The sequence below is a fragment of the Dermacentor silvarum genome, chromosome 2 (assembly GCF_013339745.2).
Source record: "Dermacentor silvarum isolate Dsil-2018 chromosome 2, BIME_Dsil_1.4, whole genome shotgun sequence".
Classification (NCBI taxonomy): Eukaryota; Metazoa; Arthropoda; class Arachnida; order Ixodida; family Ixodidae; genus Dermacentor; species Dermacentor silvarum.
This window is the reverse complement of record NC_051155.1, coordinates 155,449,667-155,464,690: the sequence shown is the minus strand read 5'-3', so window position 1 is coordinate 155,464,690 and position 15,024 is coordinate 155,449,667. Positions and strand designations below refer to the sequence as shown.

The 15,024-nt window shown below is 45.3% G+C and overlaps 1 protein-coding gene across 2 annotated transcripts in view; it reads left to right on the top strand.

The window, feature by feature from the left end:
- The first annotated feature begins 16 nt into the window (after window positions 1–16).
- LOC119441946 (116 kDa U5 small nuclear ribonucleoprotein component-like) overlaps window positions 17–15,024 on the top strand; it is a 47,139-nt gene continuing 32,131 nt past the window's right edge. The window contains exons 1-11 of one of the 2 annotated variants that reach the window (XM_037706626.2): window positions 17–104; window positions 571–698; window positions 781–934; window positions 5,140–5,218; window positions 5,286–5,361; window positions 7,090–7,155; window positions 7,244–7,279; window positions 7,424–7,514; window positions 12,827–12,909; window positions 13,997–14,163; window positions 14,751–14,942. In XM_037706626.2, coding sequence (XP_037562554.1) covers window positions 576–698; window positions 781–934; window positions 5,140–5,218; window positions 5,286–5,361; window positions 7,090–7,155; window positions 7,244–7,279; window positions 7,424–7,514; window positions 12,827–12,909; window positions 13,997–14,163; window positions 14,751–14,942 — 1,067 coding nt within the window. In that variant the 5' untranslated portion in view covers window positions 17–104; window positions 571–575. Of the gene's footprint in view, window positions 105–570; window positions 699–780; window positions 935–5,139; window positions 5,219–5,285; window positions 5,362–7,089; window positions 7,156–7,243; window positions 7,284–7,423; window positions 7,515–12,826; window positions 12,910–13,996; window positions 14,164–14,750; window positions 14,943–15,024 lie in introns of both variants that reach the window. The other variant, XM_049661761.1, reaches the window with a different exon arrangement.

Genomic DNA, 15,024 nt, shown 5'->3' with positions numbered 1-15,024 from the left:
GCAATGGAGTGGTGGCACATACTTTAGTGTCAACACTGGGTAACGCACGCTTGTCGAATTCTTAGTTTGCGCTGTTTTGGCATTCGCCGGTATTCGCTGAGCACGTATGTTGAAATTTACTCCTTATTTCAATGTTATATGTAACTAAATGGCAAAGTGTGTTTAAGTGCTGAATTATCCTGGATAATGTAGTAGTTTCCGCACCACCTGAGCCAGCGATGCCGCATCTGAAGAGCCGCCTAACTTTCTGTGATCTGCTTCTTACGGAACCAGTCAGCACATTATAATTATGGCCCTTTATTGATGCCAAAGAACGATGCTAACAATAAAAAATAACGAACACTCCTGGCCTCATGAAATTCGAGCCGAAGGCGTGCGTAATGTTTACAAAAGCAAGAACCAATGGGGTAACAATACAGACATCGCAACACTGCGATGTGTTGTGTCAGTGAAGACGGGAAAGCAAATGATAATGACCGACAGCGTCAACATTCGTGGATATTTAGTTGTATTGAAGCAAATGTGAATGTAGCTTGACTAATATATTATTGATCTGCTTGTCGTACCTAGATACCATGGATGCCGACTTGTATGACGAGTTCGGCAATTACATAGGACCCGAGCTTGAAAGCGATTCGGACGATGAAGAAGCAGATCGGTACGAGCGCCAAGATGCTGATGCTCAAGAGATGCAAGAGGTAATGGCCTTGACTTCATAATGTTTGTGTGCCAGAAATCGTAGCCGTCTTTGATAATGCTTGAATTGCTTTGTGCATGTAGGATGACGATATGGATGGCGGCAGAGATGACGATGACATTGGAGACATGCAAGTCGTGTTGCATGAAGATAAAAAGTACTACCCTTCTGCAGTGGAAGTGTATGGACCTGATGTTGAAACAATTGTGCAAGAAGAAGATGCTCAACCATTGACAGGTGACTTCTTATATGCGTGTACTGTTCTTTACACTCAATTTGTTTCGAATTCATTCCCAGCGCAGCACGCACCAATTACAGTCAACTACACGATATAAACAGACAAATTCCCGGAAGTTGAAAGAGACATTGCAAAATCGAAACACACATTTGTTCACAACCCATTCCGTGTTTACAGTTGTCAGATGCTCCTGGAGTGTTGTGGCTGGTATAAATATGGCTCTTGCAATGCCATATCAGCCTACTTCAAAAAATTTCTTAAAATTTACAAATATGGGCTCATTGTGCAATTTTAGAAATTCTGCAAAAAAAGAAAAAGCTTTATGGAAGCGTTTTACAGAAAATAGATTGTGTTCGTAAAAAATTTTAAAGGTGTTGAATGATGCAATGGCCCAAGATTCCAAAAAGTGCATGCAAGAAAGAAATTGAGATGACACCTGACACCTTTTTTTGTATCAGTGTGAGATTTATTTTTATATGTTCCTGAAGGGACAGGTGAAATCAGCAACAGCAGTGTTGCTGGAAAAGCCTAAATGAAGAAGTACCATGTCGAAATGTAGGCTCTGTCACAATCTGTTCGACCCTTGTTAAAGGGGCCCTGAACCACTTTTTATCGAATTGGAAAAAGGCATTCAAAGTGAAAATAGGCCATTTCAGAAATACTTTGCCACAAAAAGTACTTCAATATGTTCAGCACAAGTGGAGTTATTGGCAATCAAACACTGCCTCGGCTCTGCTCCCGTTCCTTCTTCAATGCCTTGCACTGCGAAGGCCACGGCGGAAGTGGGGTATGGCCACAATGCTCCACCTTCTAAATGTCACTGAGGCGCGCAGTTCAACTTTCATTTCGGATGTTAACATAGACGCCACGACTTCTGATTTTGGTGCGTACGACACACTAAACGTAAGGCAAATGCAGTTGTCCTCAGCAAGCCGCAGTGCGCTTAGCCAGTGGACTCATGGCGGCGGCGGTATCTACATTACATACTGACCACAGCTACCAGTAGCAGCCAGGTATGGGAATCCGCTTTATTACGAAATAAAGCGTCCAGAAGAGAGTGAGGAACATGGATTCTGTTGAGAGAGAAAGACGTTTATTAAATAAGAAGAGAGCATTTGAGAGAACGTTGACTTCGTGCTCCACTTGCGAGCTCCATGCACTGCATACGACAGCAAAACTTGCCTGAGATGTTCACAGCAGTGTATGCTACCCCCGGACTATGTTATTTCACCAAGCCCAAGGGGTGGTTCAGGGCCCCTTTAATCACTGAAAAAGTCACTGTGATCTAAAGACCATGTGTTGCTTCTCAGTCTCTATTGTTGCTCGTTTGCTGCTGCTTTTGGTTTGCACCTAAATAAAAAATCAGCACAAATTAGAGGTGGATGAATATCAACTTTTTCGAATATGAATAGTAAATATTGAATAGTCAAATGCAGTTGTGTATATTTACTACAGGAATATTTATTTCAATGTAATTAGGTACCATGCCTGTACTGACCTAACTACAAAACTATCAGGGACAGATGATCAGTTTTAAACACAGTACCTCTAATTGGCATAAAAAATTACGCATATTTCCTATCCACATCGCTAGTGTCTTGTTGCAAACAAGCTTTCCAGGAATCAGTGGCTGCTCTATGACACTTTCCAAGAACGCTATATGAATGGTTGTGAAAAAAAGATGCTGAAGGACTTGTGTGCCGTAGACGCACCTAAAAGGGCCCTTTGCATAGAAAGCTTTCTGGTTGTAGCGTGAAAGGTAAAACTGCTACGTGACTAGACGGCCAAAAACACTAAAAGCAAAAATCACATCTTGTCCTGTAGGCTTCCGCAGTAAAACCAAAAACAAAGGTTGTGTAGTGGCGTTACTATTGCCTCCACAGCCTGTGAAGAAGAAGATGGCTCACGTGCATGTGGTGCGAGAATAAGAACACCCTGGTGGCTCTCGACCGGAGCAGCCGCGGTATCTGCCGCTCCTGAGATCCCACGGCACCATGGCTGGCCGATCTAAACAAACCATGGACGTAGCGGCTATCTCTTCACGCCGCCTCCCACAAATTGGTGACACTGGACGACCGAGCCAAGCCATGCCAGCCTCAACGCAGCAACTCTACTGAGGCGCGAGTGACGTGGCCTCACGGCTCACGCAGTCCGGCAGACGTCCCGCAGTTGTAGGGTGTCCGGGAATTCTACATCGACATGCCAGACATCTGCTTCATCCAGCTGGACAGCCACTTCGTATCAACAAGGTTCCAGGCTCCGGCTGCCACCCCCCGGCCCCGACTTCTACAAGTACTTAAGGGCAGCCATTCTTGCTCACTACGGCACCTCGAGCGCTCAGTCGCAACAGCTCTCACCATTTGAACTGACACGTCATTTCGTGTCTTGTCGTCCCACGTCGCCTGCGTCCACCCGGGCCGATCGTCGGCATGCGCTGACCCCAGCATCAAACTTCTACTCGGCCCATGAGTCTCCTCCTCATCTCGAAGGCAGCTGTGCGACAACTCTTTCCAAGGAATTCACTGGGCCAAACGTCAGCGCTTTCGGACATTCTACGGCCCACTGCTCTCCTTCCTTGGACGTTCCCGCAAGCTATCCGCTTTCCGTTCGGGGGCACCTCACTCATCACTGATTTAGAGGCTTTGCCACCAGCACCACTAGGCGCGAATTTCACTCTCGCAGGCACGGCGACGCCACAAACACAACCTTTGTGATGCCTTCAGCGGCCACTGCAACCCTGATGCTATCGGCATTGGCAATTTCGCCGCAAGCAGCAGCAAGAGATCTCGCCTCCAATGTTCTGTGCTTGCACCTTCTGTGGATGCATGGCCTACTGAAGTTTTGCAGGAGCAGCTCTGCCACCTGGTTTCTTCAGCTCAAAAATCACTTCTACGTCAACAGCGTGAGTGACCAACACTTGCGCTATGTCCGCACAAGTCGCGAGCTGCCAGCTGGTCTTCTTTTAGAGCTCCGGGCAGGTCGTGATTTTGCACCATGGCATTACTATGGCTGCACCTTGCTCACAGCCTACGCTACCAGTGCTGCCTGGTACATTTGGCAGCCCTGCCAAATTATGCAACAAACAAGGAGTGGCCGGACTGACCACACCATCTTGAGACCAAGGTCTTGCTGGTCATCACAATACACTGTCCTGCACAATGGTACCCACACATGAAATGGTGATGCAGCAGGAATCAGCCGGGGCAACAAGACACAGTGACACTCGCAGTTCTCTGCCACTGCTACCATTGCACGCATTTCCGCGCCTCTGCCACCATTGCATGCCGTTCGACGCCACCGTCTTCAGCGTTGTTCCCCTCAACAGCCTGAACTCTCAGCACGCGCCAAGAACCCGCCAGTACGCCTCAACTCTGCTTGCCGAGTTGCACCGCAATGGGCATGTAGATGTCGACAATGCACAAGACAATGCGCCCTGTGTCCAGACACTCTCAGCCACGACCACCAGAGAGCTATTCATGCCGTTTGCAGCATCACGGACTTTACATGGACTTCTCAATGGACTCTACGAATTCTCATGTATATAGGCTTGTGGTCTTTCTTCTTTATATACCTATGCCTCTTGCGCATATTTTAATCGCGCTTCACACTAGGAGAGGGGCCCTGTAGCGGCGCTACTATCGCCTCCAGAGCGGGTGAAGAAGCCGGCTTACGTCATGTAGCGTGAGAAAAAGAACACGATAGTGCTCTCTTCCGGAGCAGCCATAGCATGTGCCATTCCTGAGATCTGCGGCACCATGGCTGGCCCGTCTAAATAAACTGTGGCCACAGCCGCTACCTCTTCGCGCCGCCTCCCAGTTGTATTGCCCATTTTGTGTCTCCATTGCTTCGAAAGCGTTGGTCGTTGTTTCACTTCTAATAATTAATGAAGCTTTGTTTAGCAGATGAAGAACAGTAACCAGATTTTAACAGTCGATTGTTGCCAAATATTTGGTTAGTTTTGAATATTCTAATATACTAAATATTTCCTTTTCGAATACGAATAGTTAGTGTGTAACATTTAATTCATATTCAAAAGTTCGAATATTCGCCCACCCTTATCGTAAGCAAATTTTGCATGTATGCCACAAAAGATGTGTTCCCAGCGCAAATTTTCAAATAAAAATGCATGAAAGACATTTCATTATATTCTTTGCTCAAGGGAAGAAAGTAGATGTATGCATTTGAGCTTTGTGTTGCCTTTCAGAGCCCATCATTGCTCCCATAAAGCACCGAAAGTTTTCCTTTGTGGAGCAGGACCTGCCCTTGACAACCTACGATCTTGAGTAAGAGTCTTGTTTGTTGTGTAACAACTTGATCACTGACAAGGAACTTCTTATTTGCTGCATGTAGGTTCCTGACTGATCTGATGGACAACTCTGAGCTGATACGTAATGTGGCTCTTGTTGGACACCTTCATCATGGCAAGGTATGAACAACTGTTCTCCCTTTGAAAGTGCTTCAATCACTTTGCTAAATTTTAATTAAGAGCACGATAATGTACTGTTGAATGTATATGGTGAACTGACCTCTCTGTCGCATTAAGTAGTTTGACATATATTGTTTTCTATTCACTTTCTGCTTCCAGCATAGTTCCTCACTTTATTAGCTGATGCATACCAGCCCACAAGAGCTTTTGTAATGTATTTGCCCTCCAAAAATTTTTTTCTTGTCTAACCAATCATACAGCACAAAAAATGAAGGGGTACCTTGGTGCATGTCCTCACAAAGCTCCTACTCATGCTCTACTCATGTCATGCTCTACTCTCCTACTCAGCTCCTACTCATGCTCCTACTCATGCTCCTACTCAACAACTCTGTGCTCAACTGTGAAGCGAGTGGTTTATGTCAACCAGTCTAAATAAAAACCACCTGCTTGCATTGAGGAAGGGCACACCTATTTGCTGTCACTAATTCTCTCATGAGTGCTCTATTCAAACAACATCATGCATGGCTGGGTTAGTGACGTACAGTGAATGAGAGACATAACAGGCTCTCGTTTGTGATTGGCTGACGTTACTCGCCGCTTTCATTGCACAACATGAAATTGGTGACATGGGGTATGGACACTGCTTCCTGCAATTCCAGGCTCTGCATTCCTGCTTGCAAGGAAAAGTATCTTTGAATGACTTTTGAAACCCAGAGACCTTAGTTGGGCAGCTCTATACATACATACGCATTGTGTCCACCACATGACTTGTGCCCTCTGTTCAGGAGATGCCAATCCTGTGTGCTGCTTGTACTTACTACACTAATGCAAGATAAATGTTTTTGTATGGGGAGGAGCGTGAGTGAATTGGTTGTAGCAGAATCCCTCTAAACAAGGCTTGGGAGCGGGCTAGTTGGTATTTCATAACAGGTAGACTGAAGTGTGAGTGGAAGACAGTGATGACAGGACAGACACGAACAATAGCACTTGTGCATGTCTCTTCTGTCGTTATGTCTCCCACTCGTGCTTCAGTGTACTCGCAACAAGATACCATTAATAAATTTTCATGATATCGCAGCAGTGAAGTGTAGTAGCCAAGAATACGTGTTATGCTAAGATGCTGTTAGTATTATCATGGAGACTGGGCTTCAGCAATATGACAGCTGCGAAACTGAGTTAACTGGGAACATTGGTATGCTTCTACATCATGGAGCTGTGCCTTACAGTGGTGTTTGTGCTAATGTATATGCGAAATGCATGGGTGTTCATTTTCTTGCAGCCAGCACAGAGAGCAGTTGCTCTCAGTCTCAAATCTGCATTCATCAGTCAGTCACATTCTGAACAGAGAGCTTTTTGTTTCTCTGTGTTGCCCAAAGTGCTTAGCAAGTTCTTTTGTGAAGCTGTTGTACAGATGAGGGGTATATATTTAGGGCTAAAAAAACTTTTGTTGGCACATGGCAGTATAAAACCATGTTGGAATGGTGTGTTTTTTTTAACATGAATTATTATGAATTGATTTTCTTTTCTCCACTTTTATGTTACAACTGTTGTAATGTATCCATCTCGTTATGTGCTGTCTGTTTGCTTTAGTTAAGAAGAAAATTTTAGAGTGAGCTTAGGCTCAGTGACATAGCAATTAACGATCCTGCTGAACTTGTTTAACCTGATTGGAACATTTATTTGAGCATGCTTTCATCGATCTGTGTCATTTTTCTTTTTTTTTTTTAGACTTCATTTGTTGACTGCCTGATAGAGCAAACTCATCCTCACTTTCGGGCAAAGGAATGCAAAAATGTAAGTTCAGTGCTTTAACCTTTTCCTGTATATTAAGTTACACGTGTGGTTTTCTCATCACTCATCGACTTATAATATTCCTTTTCAGCTCAGGTACACTGACACACTGTACACAGAGCAAGAGGCAAGTTGTGCACCTTCGCAATTTTTCAGGCTGCTCCCGGCTTTTGCATCTTATTCATGTTTTACTTGCCTCAAACCAAAGGTCTTTTAAATGTTTTAAATGTTAACATTGTGCTCTTGCTTTTTTTTTTTTTTTTTCTTGTAGAGAGGAGTGAGCATCAAAGCCAGCCCTGTCACACTTCTGCTGCAAGACCTCAAACAGAAGTCTTTTATTTTGAACGTCTTTGACACACCAGGTACATTCACATTTTGCATACAATAGCCAACAAATTCCTTCAACTTCAAGCAAAAGAACGCTAGCTTGAAACTGAAGATGTACAGGGCATCTCACAGAGTTAGTAGCGACATCCTGAGACAGTTTAACTACTGAGTCGGATCCCCCTGCAACGAAATTTCCGCCACAATGAAGATTTTCCGATTCCTTGTCAGCTGCCCATAGAAAGTAATATTAAAAAAATCTCTTCATAATGAAGGTGTTTTATTCAGTATTTCCACTTCAACAAACTTTTCGAGAACGAAACTGGCACTGAATTGAAATTGGAACTGCTGAGTAGTCAAATTAGAAGGCCCTTCCAAAGCTGTGACGATCGTATGTCCGCTTGAACGAGGTTTTCGCGAATGAAATTAAATTTAAAGTACAGTCGAGTCCCGCTACAATTAAATTCACGGGGCACGCAAAAAATTTTGTTGTGGCGGAACTTCGTTGACGTGAAATTGGTATGTACGAGGTCTGTTAGAAAAGTATCCGACCTTTGGCCGAAAAAAACACTGGCATAACTGGAGCGTTGGAAACCTAATCACCCTCAAAGTAGTCTCCTTGGGACTCCACACACTTCTCCCAGCGGTGCTGCCATTGTTGGAAGGTTGGAAGCATTCCGAGAAGGCCCCTCTTTCGGAATGGAGTTTAGCTCAGCCATAGTGTCCTCTCTTGTCTGAATTCGCGCTCCTTTCAATGGCCTCTTGATTTTGGGAAACAGCCAGAAGTCGCAGGGGGCCATATCAGGAGAGTAAGGAGCCTGTTTAACTACAGGAGTCATTTCTCGCCAAAAAAGTCTGAATCAAGTGCGAGAAATGTGCAGGATCATTGTCGTGATCGATGCACCAATTTCCTGTTGACCACAACTCCGGCCTCTTGCGCCACACAGCATCACGTAGGCAACGGAGGATATCCCGGTAGTACTCTTTGGTGATTGTTTGACCCTGTGGTGCGTACTCGTGGTGTACCACACCGCGGGAGTCAAAGAAAGCAGTCAGCATCACTTTGACGTTGCTGCACACTTGGCGGGCCTTCTTTCGTTTTGGTGACCTGGAATGCTTCCACTGTGACGACTGAGATTTGGTTTCCAGGTCGTACCCATACACCCAAGACTCGTCACCAGTGATTATGGTGTTCGTGAAGTCAGGGTCACTGTTTGTGGAATCCAGCATGTCCTGTGAGACTTCAACACGAAGTTGCTTTTGCTCCACAGTGAGCAGCTTCGGCACGAATTTCGCCCCAACTCTCTTCATGGCCAAATCTTCGGTCATAATGGAATGTGCAGAAAAAGTGCTTATGCCCACCTCTTCCGCAAAATCTCGGATAGTCACACGACGGTCCCGCATCACCACAGCGTTCACTACGGCAATGACCTGGTCATTTCGGCATGTTGATGGCCGACCGGAGCGTGGCTAGCTCTCCACCGATGTGCGGCCGTCTTTAAACCGGTTGTACCACTCCTTAATCTGTGTGCTGCTCATAGCATCGTCACTGAAAGCCGTCTGAATCTTCCGAATGGTTTCCACTTGGCTGTCGCCCACTTTCTGGCAAAATTTGATGCAGTAGCGCTGCTCCAGTCGCTCCGCTATTTTCCTTGCAATAAAGGAAATGACGAGAGCATTGCGCACTACCTCACTCAAACGCTGCGTCCCAGCGACTGACGCTATCGGCTGGCGGGAAAAAATTTGCGCATGCACTCAAAAGGTTCAAGGTCGGCTGATGCAAGCGCGCTTGCTTCATATCCGTCAGGTGTTCACAAAAAAAAAGTAAGGTCGGATACTTTTCTAACAAACCTCATATATACGTACGCCAAACGGCAAAGCCGCAAACGAAACCGAAACCATCGTCCGAGAAATCTTCGTGATGGCGTTGGGGCAAAGGTTGAGACGTACCGAAGGCAGTCGATAAAGTGTCAACTTCACGAGACAATGCATTTCGCGCTGCTGTTACAGCATTTTTAGTACATTGCGGCCAATGCCTAATCCAACGCGCGTGCCCGGCTGATCGCGAAACACTCATTTTGTGGCACATGCACCGTCGCAATGACGCTCACAATTTCATTGCATATTTATGACAAAGTCAGCAAGCTTGGCAAGCTTGCACTTACCGGAAGTTTTATTTCCAGAAATCAGTCAGCCTGGATTTCTTACGCCTCACTGCAAGCAAAAGCATTACGCGAGTCTCACAGTCCGTTAAAAGAGCCATTGCAATGTCATTGTCGTGGGCTCTGATAACTTTTCTGATGAGGTCAAAAAGGATTCATTACTTTCAAAGCAGTCGCCAGAGTTAGTGTGTCTAGCGGATTGTCATTTTCCCCAGACGACGAGACGTTAGCATCTTTTTAACAGCGGCTGCAGCATGGCCGCTCGGGCGCTATCTTGAAAGCAATCTGCGACGTGCACAAAGTGAGCACCCGCATGGGCCTCATCTTCAAAGTGATCTGCAATGTGGGCAAAGTGCAACTAGTGCCGGTAGAGTCGTGTGCGCTGTGCTTTACGACGTTAAGTTCGCGGGGAAGCGAGAGACGGCACGGAGGTCAATTCGCTCGCGCCTTCTCACTCCAGCGTGTTGACACCCGAGTTTCCACGGTCATCGAGCGAGATGTGCTCGTGTTTACCTGTGTGCGCGCAACACCGTGCTCGGTAATTTAGTTAGCGAATGTTTACAAGTTTATACAGCCAATAAAACTACTATCCTTAGTTCATATAGCTGTCTACTAATCTGCTATCGCAATCGATGCTTCGCCTTTCAGGCGAAACTGCGAGATTTTTTCCTTCGTCTTTCTGCCTCAGCGATCATATGTGCCTTCTCCTCGAGAGAGAGAAATTTACACTTCTTCGGTGGCGTAGCCATTTCGACCGGGCACAGACCAGAGAAAACGGCAGCGATTGCGGTGATCCCCTGCAGTCTCGCGCAGGCGTGTGATGACCGCGCGTGGCTATGGACTGCAGTGGTTTGAATCGGTACTTTGAATTTGATTTCATTCTTGTAAACCTTGTTCAGCGGACATACGACCGCCACAAATTTGGAAGGGCCTTCCAATTTGACTACTCTGCAGTTCCAATTTCAATTCAGTCACAGTTTCATTCTCGAAAAGTTCGTTGAAGCGGAAATACCGAATAAAACGTCTTCGTTATGAAGGGACTTTTTTGTATTACTTTCTATGGGCAGCTGACGGGGAATCGGAAAATCTTCGTTGTGGCAGGAAATTTTCGTTGTAGGGGGATTCGACTGTACCGATTTACACCACTGCAATCTGTAGCCACGCGTGGTCGTCACGCGCCTGCGCGAGACTGCATGGGATCACCACAATCGCTGCCGTTTTCTGTGGTGTGTGTCCGGTCGAAATGGCTACGCCAACAAAGAAGCGTAAATTTCTCTCTCTCGAGGAGAAGGCACATATGTTTGCCGAGGCAGAAAGTGGAAGGTAAAAATTTCGCATTTTCGCCCGAAAAGCGAAGCATCGATTGCGATAGCAGATTAGTAGACAGCTATACGAACAAAAGATAGTAGTTTTATCGGCCTTATAAACATTCGCTTGCTAACTAAATTACCAAACACGGTGTCACATGCGCACAGGTAAACATGAACACATCTTGCTCAAGGACCATGGGAACTCGGTGTCAACACACTGGAGTGAGAAGGTGCAGCAATAGCAGCGAGCGTGCCGTTTCTTGCTTCAACAAAAAACTAAACATCAAAAGCGCAGCGCACACGACTCTACCGGCACTGTTGCACTTTGCCCACATCAAACGTTGCTTTGAAGATGAGGCCTGCGCTGCCGCCGCTGTTGTCAACATGTTGCCAACGTCTCGTCGTCTGGGGAAAATGACAACCCGCTAGACACACCGACTCCGGCGACTGCTTTGAAACTAATAGATCCTTTTGACCTCATCTTAAATGTTATCAGAGCTCACGGCAGCGAAATTGCGATGGCTCTTTTAATGGACCGTGAGACTCGCGTAACGCCTTTGCTTGCCGTGAAGCATAAGAAATCCAGGCTGACCGACTTCTGGAAATAAAACTGCCGACTTTGTCATAAATATGCAATGAAATTGTGATAATTCAAACCGCTTCGCTGCGACAAGTGCATGTGCCGCAAAATGAGTGTTTCGCGATCGGCCGGGCATGCGGTTTGGTTTAGGCGTCGGCCGCAATGTATGAAAAATGCTGTAACAGTGGCACGAACTGCATTCTCTCATGAAGTTGACACTTTGTTGACCGCCTTCAGTACATCTCAACCTTTGCCCCCACGCCATCGTGAAGATTTCCCAAATGATGGTTTCGGTTTCATTCGCGGCTTTGCCGTTTGGCGGACGTATAGACATACTAATTTCACGTCAACGAACTTCTGCACAACGAAATTCTTTGCGTGTGACGTAAATTTCGTTGTAGAGGGACTCGACGTACTATGAATTCTAAACATTCTTGTGTCACGTGATTCTCCTTGGCTTTTTAAAAAAACGAACATTTTTATATAATAAAAAATTACACCATCTTCCCGTAGGGGAACCCTGAGTAGTATGCGAAGCAGCCATGGGGTCGACTCAAGGTAGTTTTATCAGCTGTATAAACTTGGACATGCAGCAGCACCAGCAACGCGCAGAACTGTTGTCGACGCCGTCGGCGTTTTGCCTGCGTTCGCACCGAACGCGCTCGGCGCTGGAGACTGTTGCCGATGCCTCTGGGGCGCCTACCGTCGCGCCTCTAACCTAAGCTGCTTCGCATGATTGCGCGCGGCGCCGCAGGTGTTGCCATTCATTGCACAATCCGGAGAGGAGGGGGAGGAGGATGCGCTTGTGCAGTAGTGGTGTGGACGCCGCAATGCGGATGGATGGATAGAGGGAGGGAGGGAGTGACATAGCCCCGACCAAAAGATACTTTGCATCTAATAATAATTGTAATGACATCTTATCTGCCTGCCAGGATGTATATTACATTGATTATGTTGTAAACTATAATTTATGGCCGAAGAGTCCAACACGCTTTGTTAAGTAACACTTTTGCAAGACCTTACTGCTCCTCCCATGTTGATGCCATGACTGGAAAGCACGGAGTGGCCAAAAGAAATCCATTCGAGGGCACGAGTAGGCAGTGTGCATGCCTGTTTTTAAAATTAATTTGGCAACAAAACCACGCAGCTCCAAATTGCACCATTTAGCGCAAGTACCCTGGAGTACTTAACATCTTTTTTTATCTAGATCCATACACCTAAACAATTGGCAGAATTGCATTTCAGAGCTCCATTAATAAAGTTCTCGCACGTGATGCTCAATCTCGCTTCTGTTTCAGGTCATGTCAATTTTTCTGATGAGGTGACTGCAGCTATCAGGCTTTGCGATGGTGTTGTGATCTTCATTGATGCAGCTGAAGGAGTGAGTTGGATGAATCCTCATTGCAATTGGTGTGCATTTATGCCTTCCAAATTGTTGAATTTTTGCAAATACCCTACCTTTCTATGTTTATTTTCTAGTACTGCAGGAAATACTGTAGATGGCAGTGTGGAAGATGCATCTGCTGCTTGATGAGCCAGTGAATTCTGTAGCACGTTAAACTCCATTGTAGGCCGTCTGTGTTCTTTTGTGCTCTCTTTGCATTTTTTGTATGCCCAGTGGTTTGCGTCCCCCAACGCTTTGGTAACCTAATCCAAAACTCTGTTCTCTTGTAATAGACACCCATTTTCTTTCTAACGAGCCTACAGATTGCACCCTGGGCCAGAAATGGTGTGCAAATAATTTTGGATGCTCTCAACACACATTTATAAAGGGTTGTCAAATGCAATCCAAATGTTTTTTCTACTGGCAAAAAAAAAAAGTAAAGAGAGTGGGTCATAAGAAGTTTAAGGCAGTCAGTTATATTATTTTTAGTCCCCAGTGGAATCACTTTGAATGCCAGGCCATCGGTGAGATTATCTTGATGTTTGTTCAATTAGTAGAGTTTGTTTCATGCATGCACAAAAAGAGTAAGGTTTGTAGGGCTATCTTATGCTTTATGTACTGGTCCTAAATACTCTGTACTGTTGATGTGAAGAGAAGTCTTTTGCAAAGTTAATTTGCCTAAGAACCATGCTGAGACGTTGTCTCAACACCGATGATGTAACAACACACTTGCCTCCTTCTTTTAACAAGAAGCGTGCCTAGTAATTCTATTTTAATGAAAAATGCTTTGTGGAAGCACATAGGAGTTTTTGTATTAGTATGAAGGGGCAACCATTACTATCGCATACCATGGTGATGTGTCCTCTAGTCATAGCCAATATCTCGAGGGCATTGTCAGAGGCGAGTTGAGTGGTATGATGAGGGGTGACAACATGACTCGAGGTTGCGACCTTGCTGGAACCTAGTGCATGATGTTCTCACATGAGCGTCTGCCTTCTGCTCTGTGTTGGCGTGAGTGGGCTAGTAGGCCTGAGTTGGCCTAGAATAACAGAAACGATCTTAAGATTATGCTTTCTTCATTCAGGTCTGTCTAAACACAGAACAGCTGCTCAAGCACGCTGTCCAAGAGAAGTTGGCCATCTGCATTTGCATCAACAAGATAGACAGGCTGATGCTTGAGCTGAAATTGCCGCCCCAAGATGCCTATTACAAGCTGAGGAACATTATTGACGAGATCAATTCGTTGATCACGTAAGTAACACCACTATGTTGCTGCTGTTGCACATTTGAATATATCTGTACCTAGCGTGCATTGTGTGATTAACTCTTCAGTGGTGAAGCCAGAAACTTTGCTCAAGGTCAATCAAACTCGCAAGAGGCAGAGCATCTGCGAAAAAATTAGCTTGCAACATTGCTAATATTTTATGAATGAGAATTGAAAATTATTTTGAAGCAATTGGGCTTTCACTTCAAAATGTGCTTCAGGCTGCTTAGTTGAGAGAAAGGTGAATTGGTCACAGGCAAGGAGCTACTTATTTATTTAATGACATTTATTGTAGCTGCAGTCCCCACTTGTATACGTATTATAGAAGCCTCAAGAACCTTCACTGGAAATGAGGGGCTATGGCCTATTGCTGTATTTTGTGTGACAAAATCAGAAAGAAAATAAAAAAAAAATTGACTGCATGTTTACTTGATGAATGTCACATCTACACCCAAATGCAAAACATCGGCCTTTGAGGGTCACTGTAAGGGGCGGATTTAAGTTAATTTTAATGACCTTGTGTTTTTGAATGTGCTTTTTGATTCTTGAACACTTTCATGAATCTCCTTTCCAGGCTATACTCTGAGGACCCTGAACAGCAGCAGGTGTCGCCACTTTTGGGCAATGTTTGCTTTGCCAGCTCCCTCTACAGCCTCTGCTTCACACTGCGTTCATTTGCCTGCATGTACTCACAAACCTTTGGTGGAGTGAACGTTACAGAATTCGCGAGGCGGCTCTGGGGAGACATCTACTTCAGCAACAAAACGTAAGGCTGCATTGTAAATAATAAAAATTCTCGGTTGCGTTGCTGTATTAAATGTGTTGCCATGTTGTAACTTCTGTTCTAG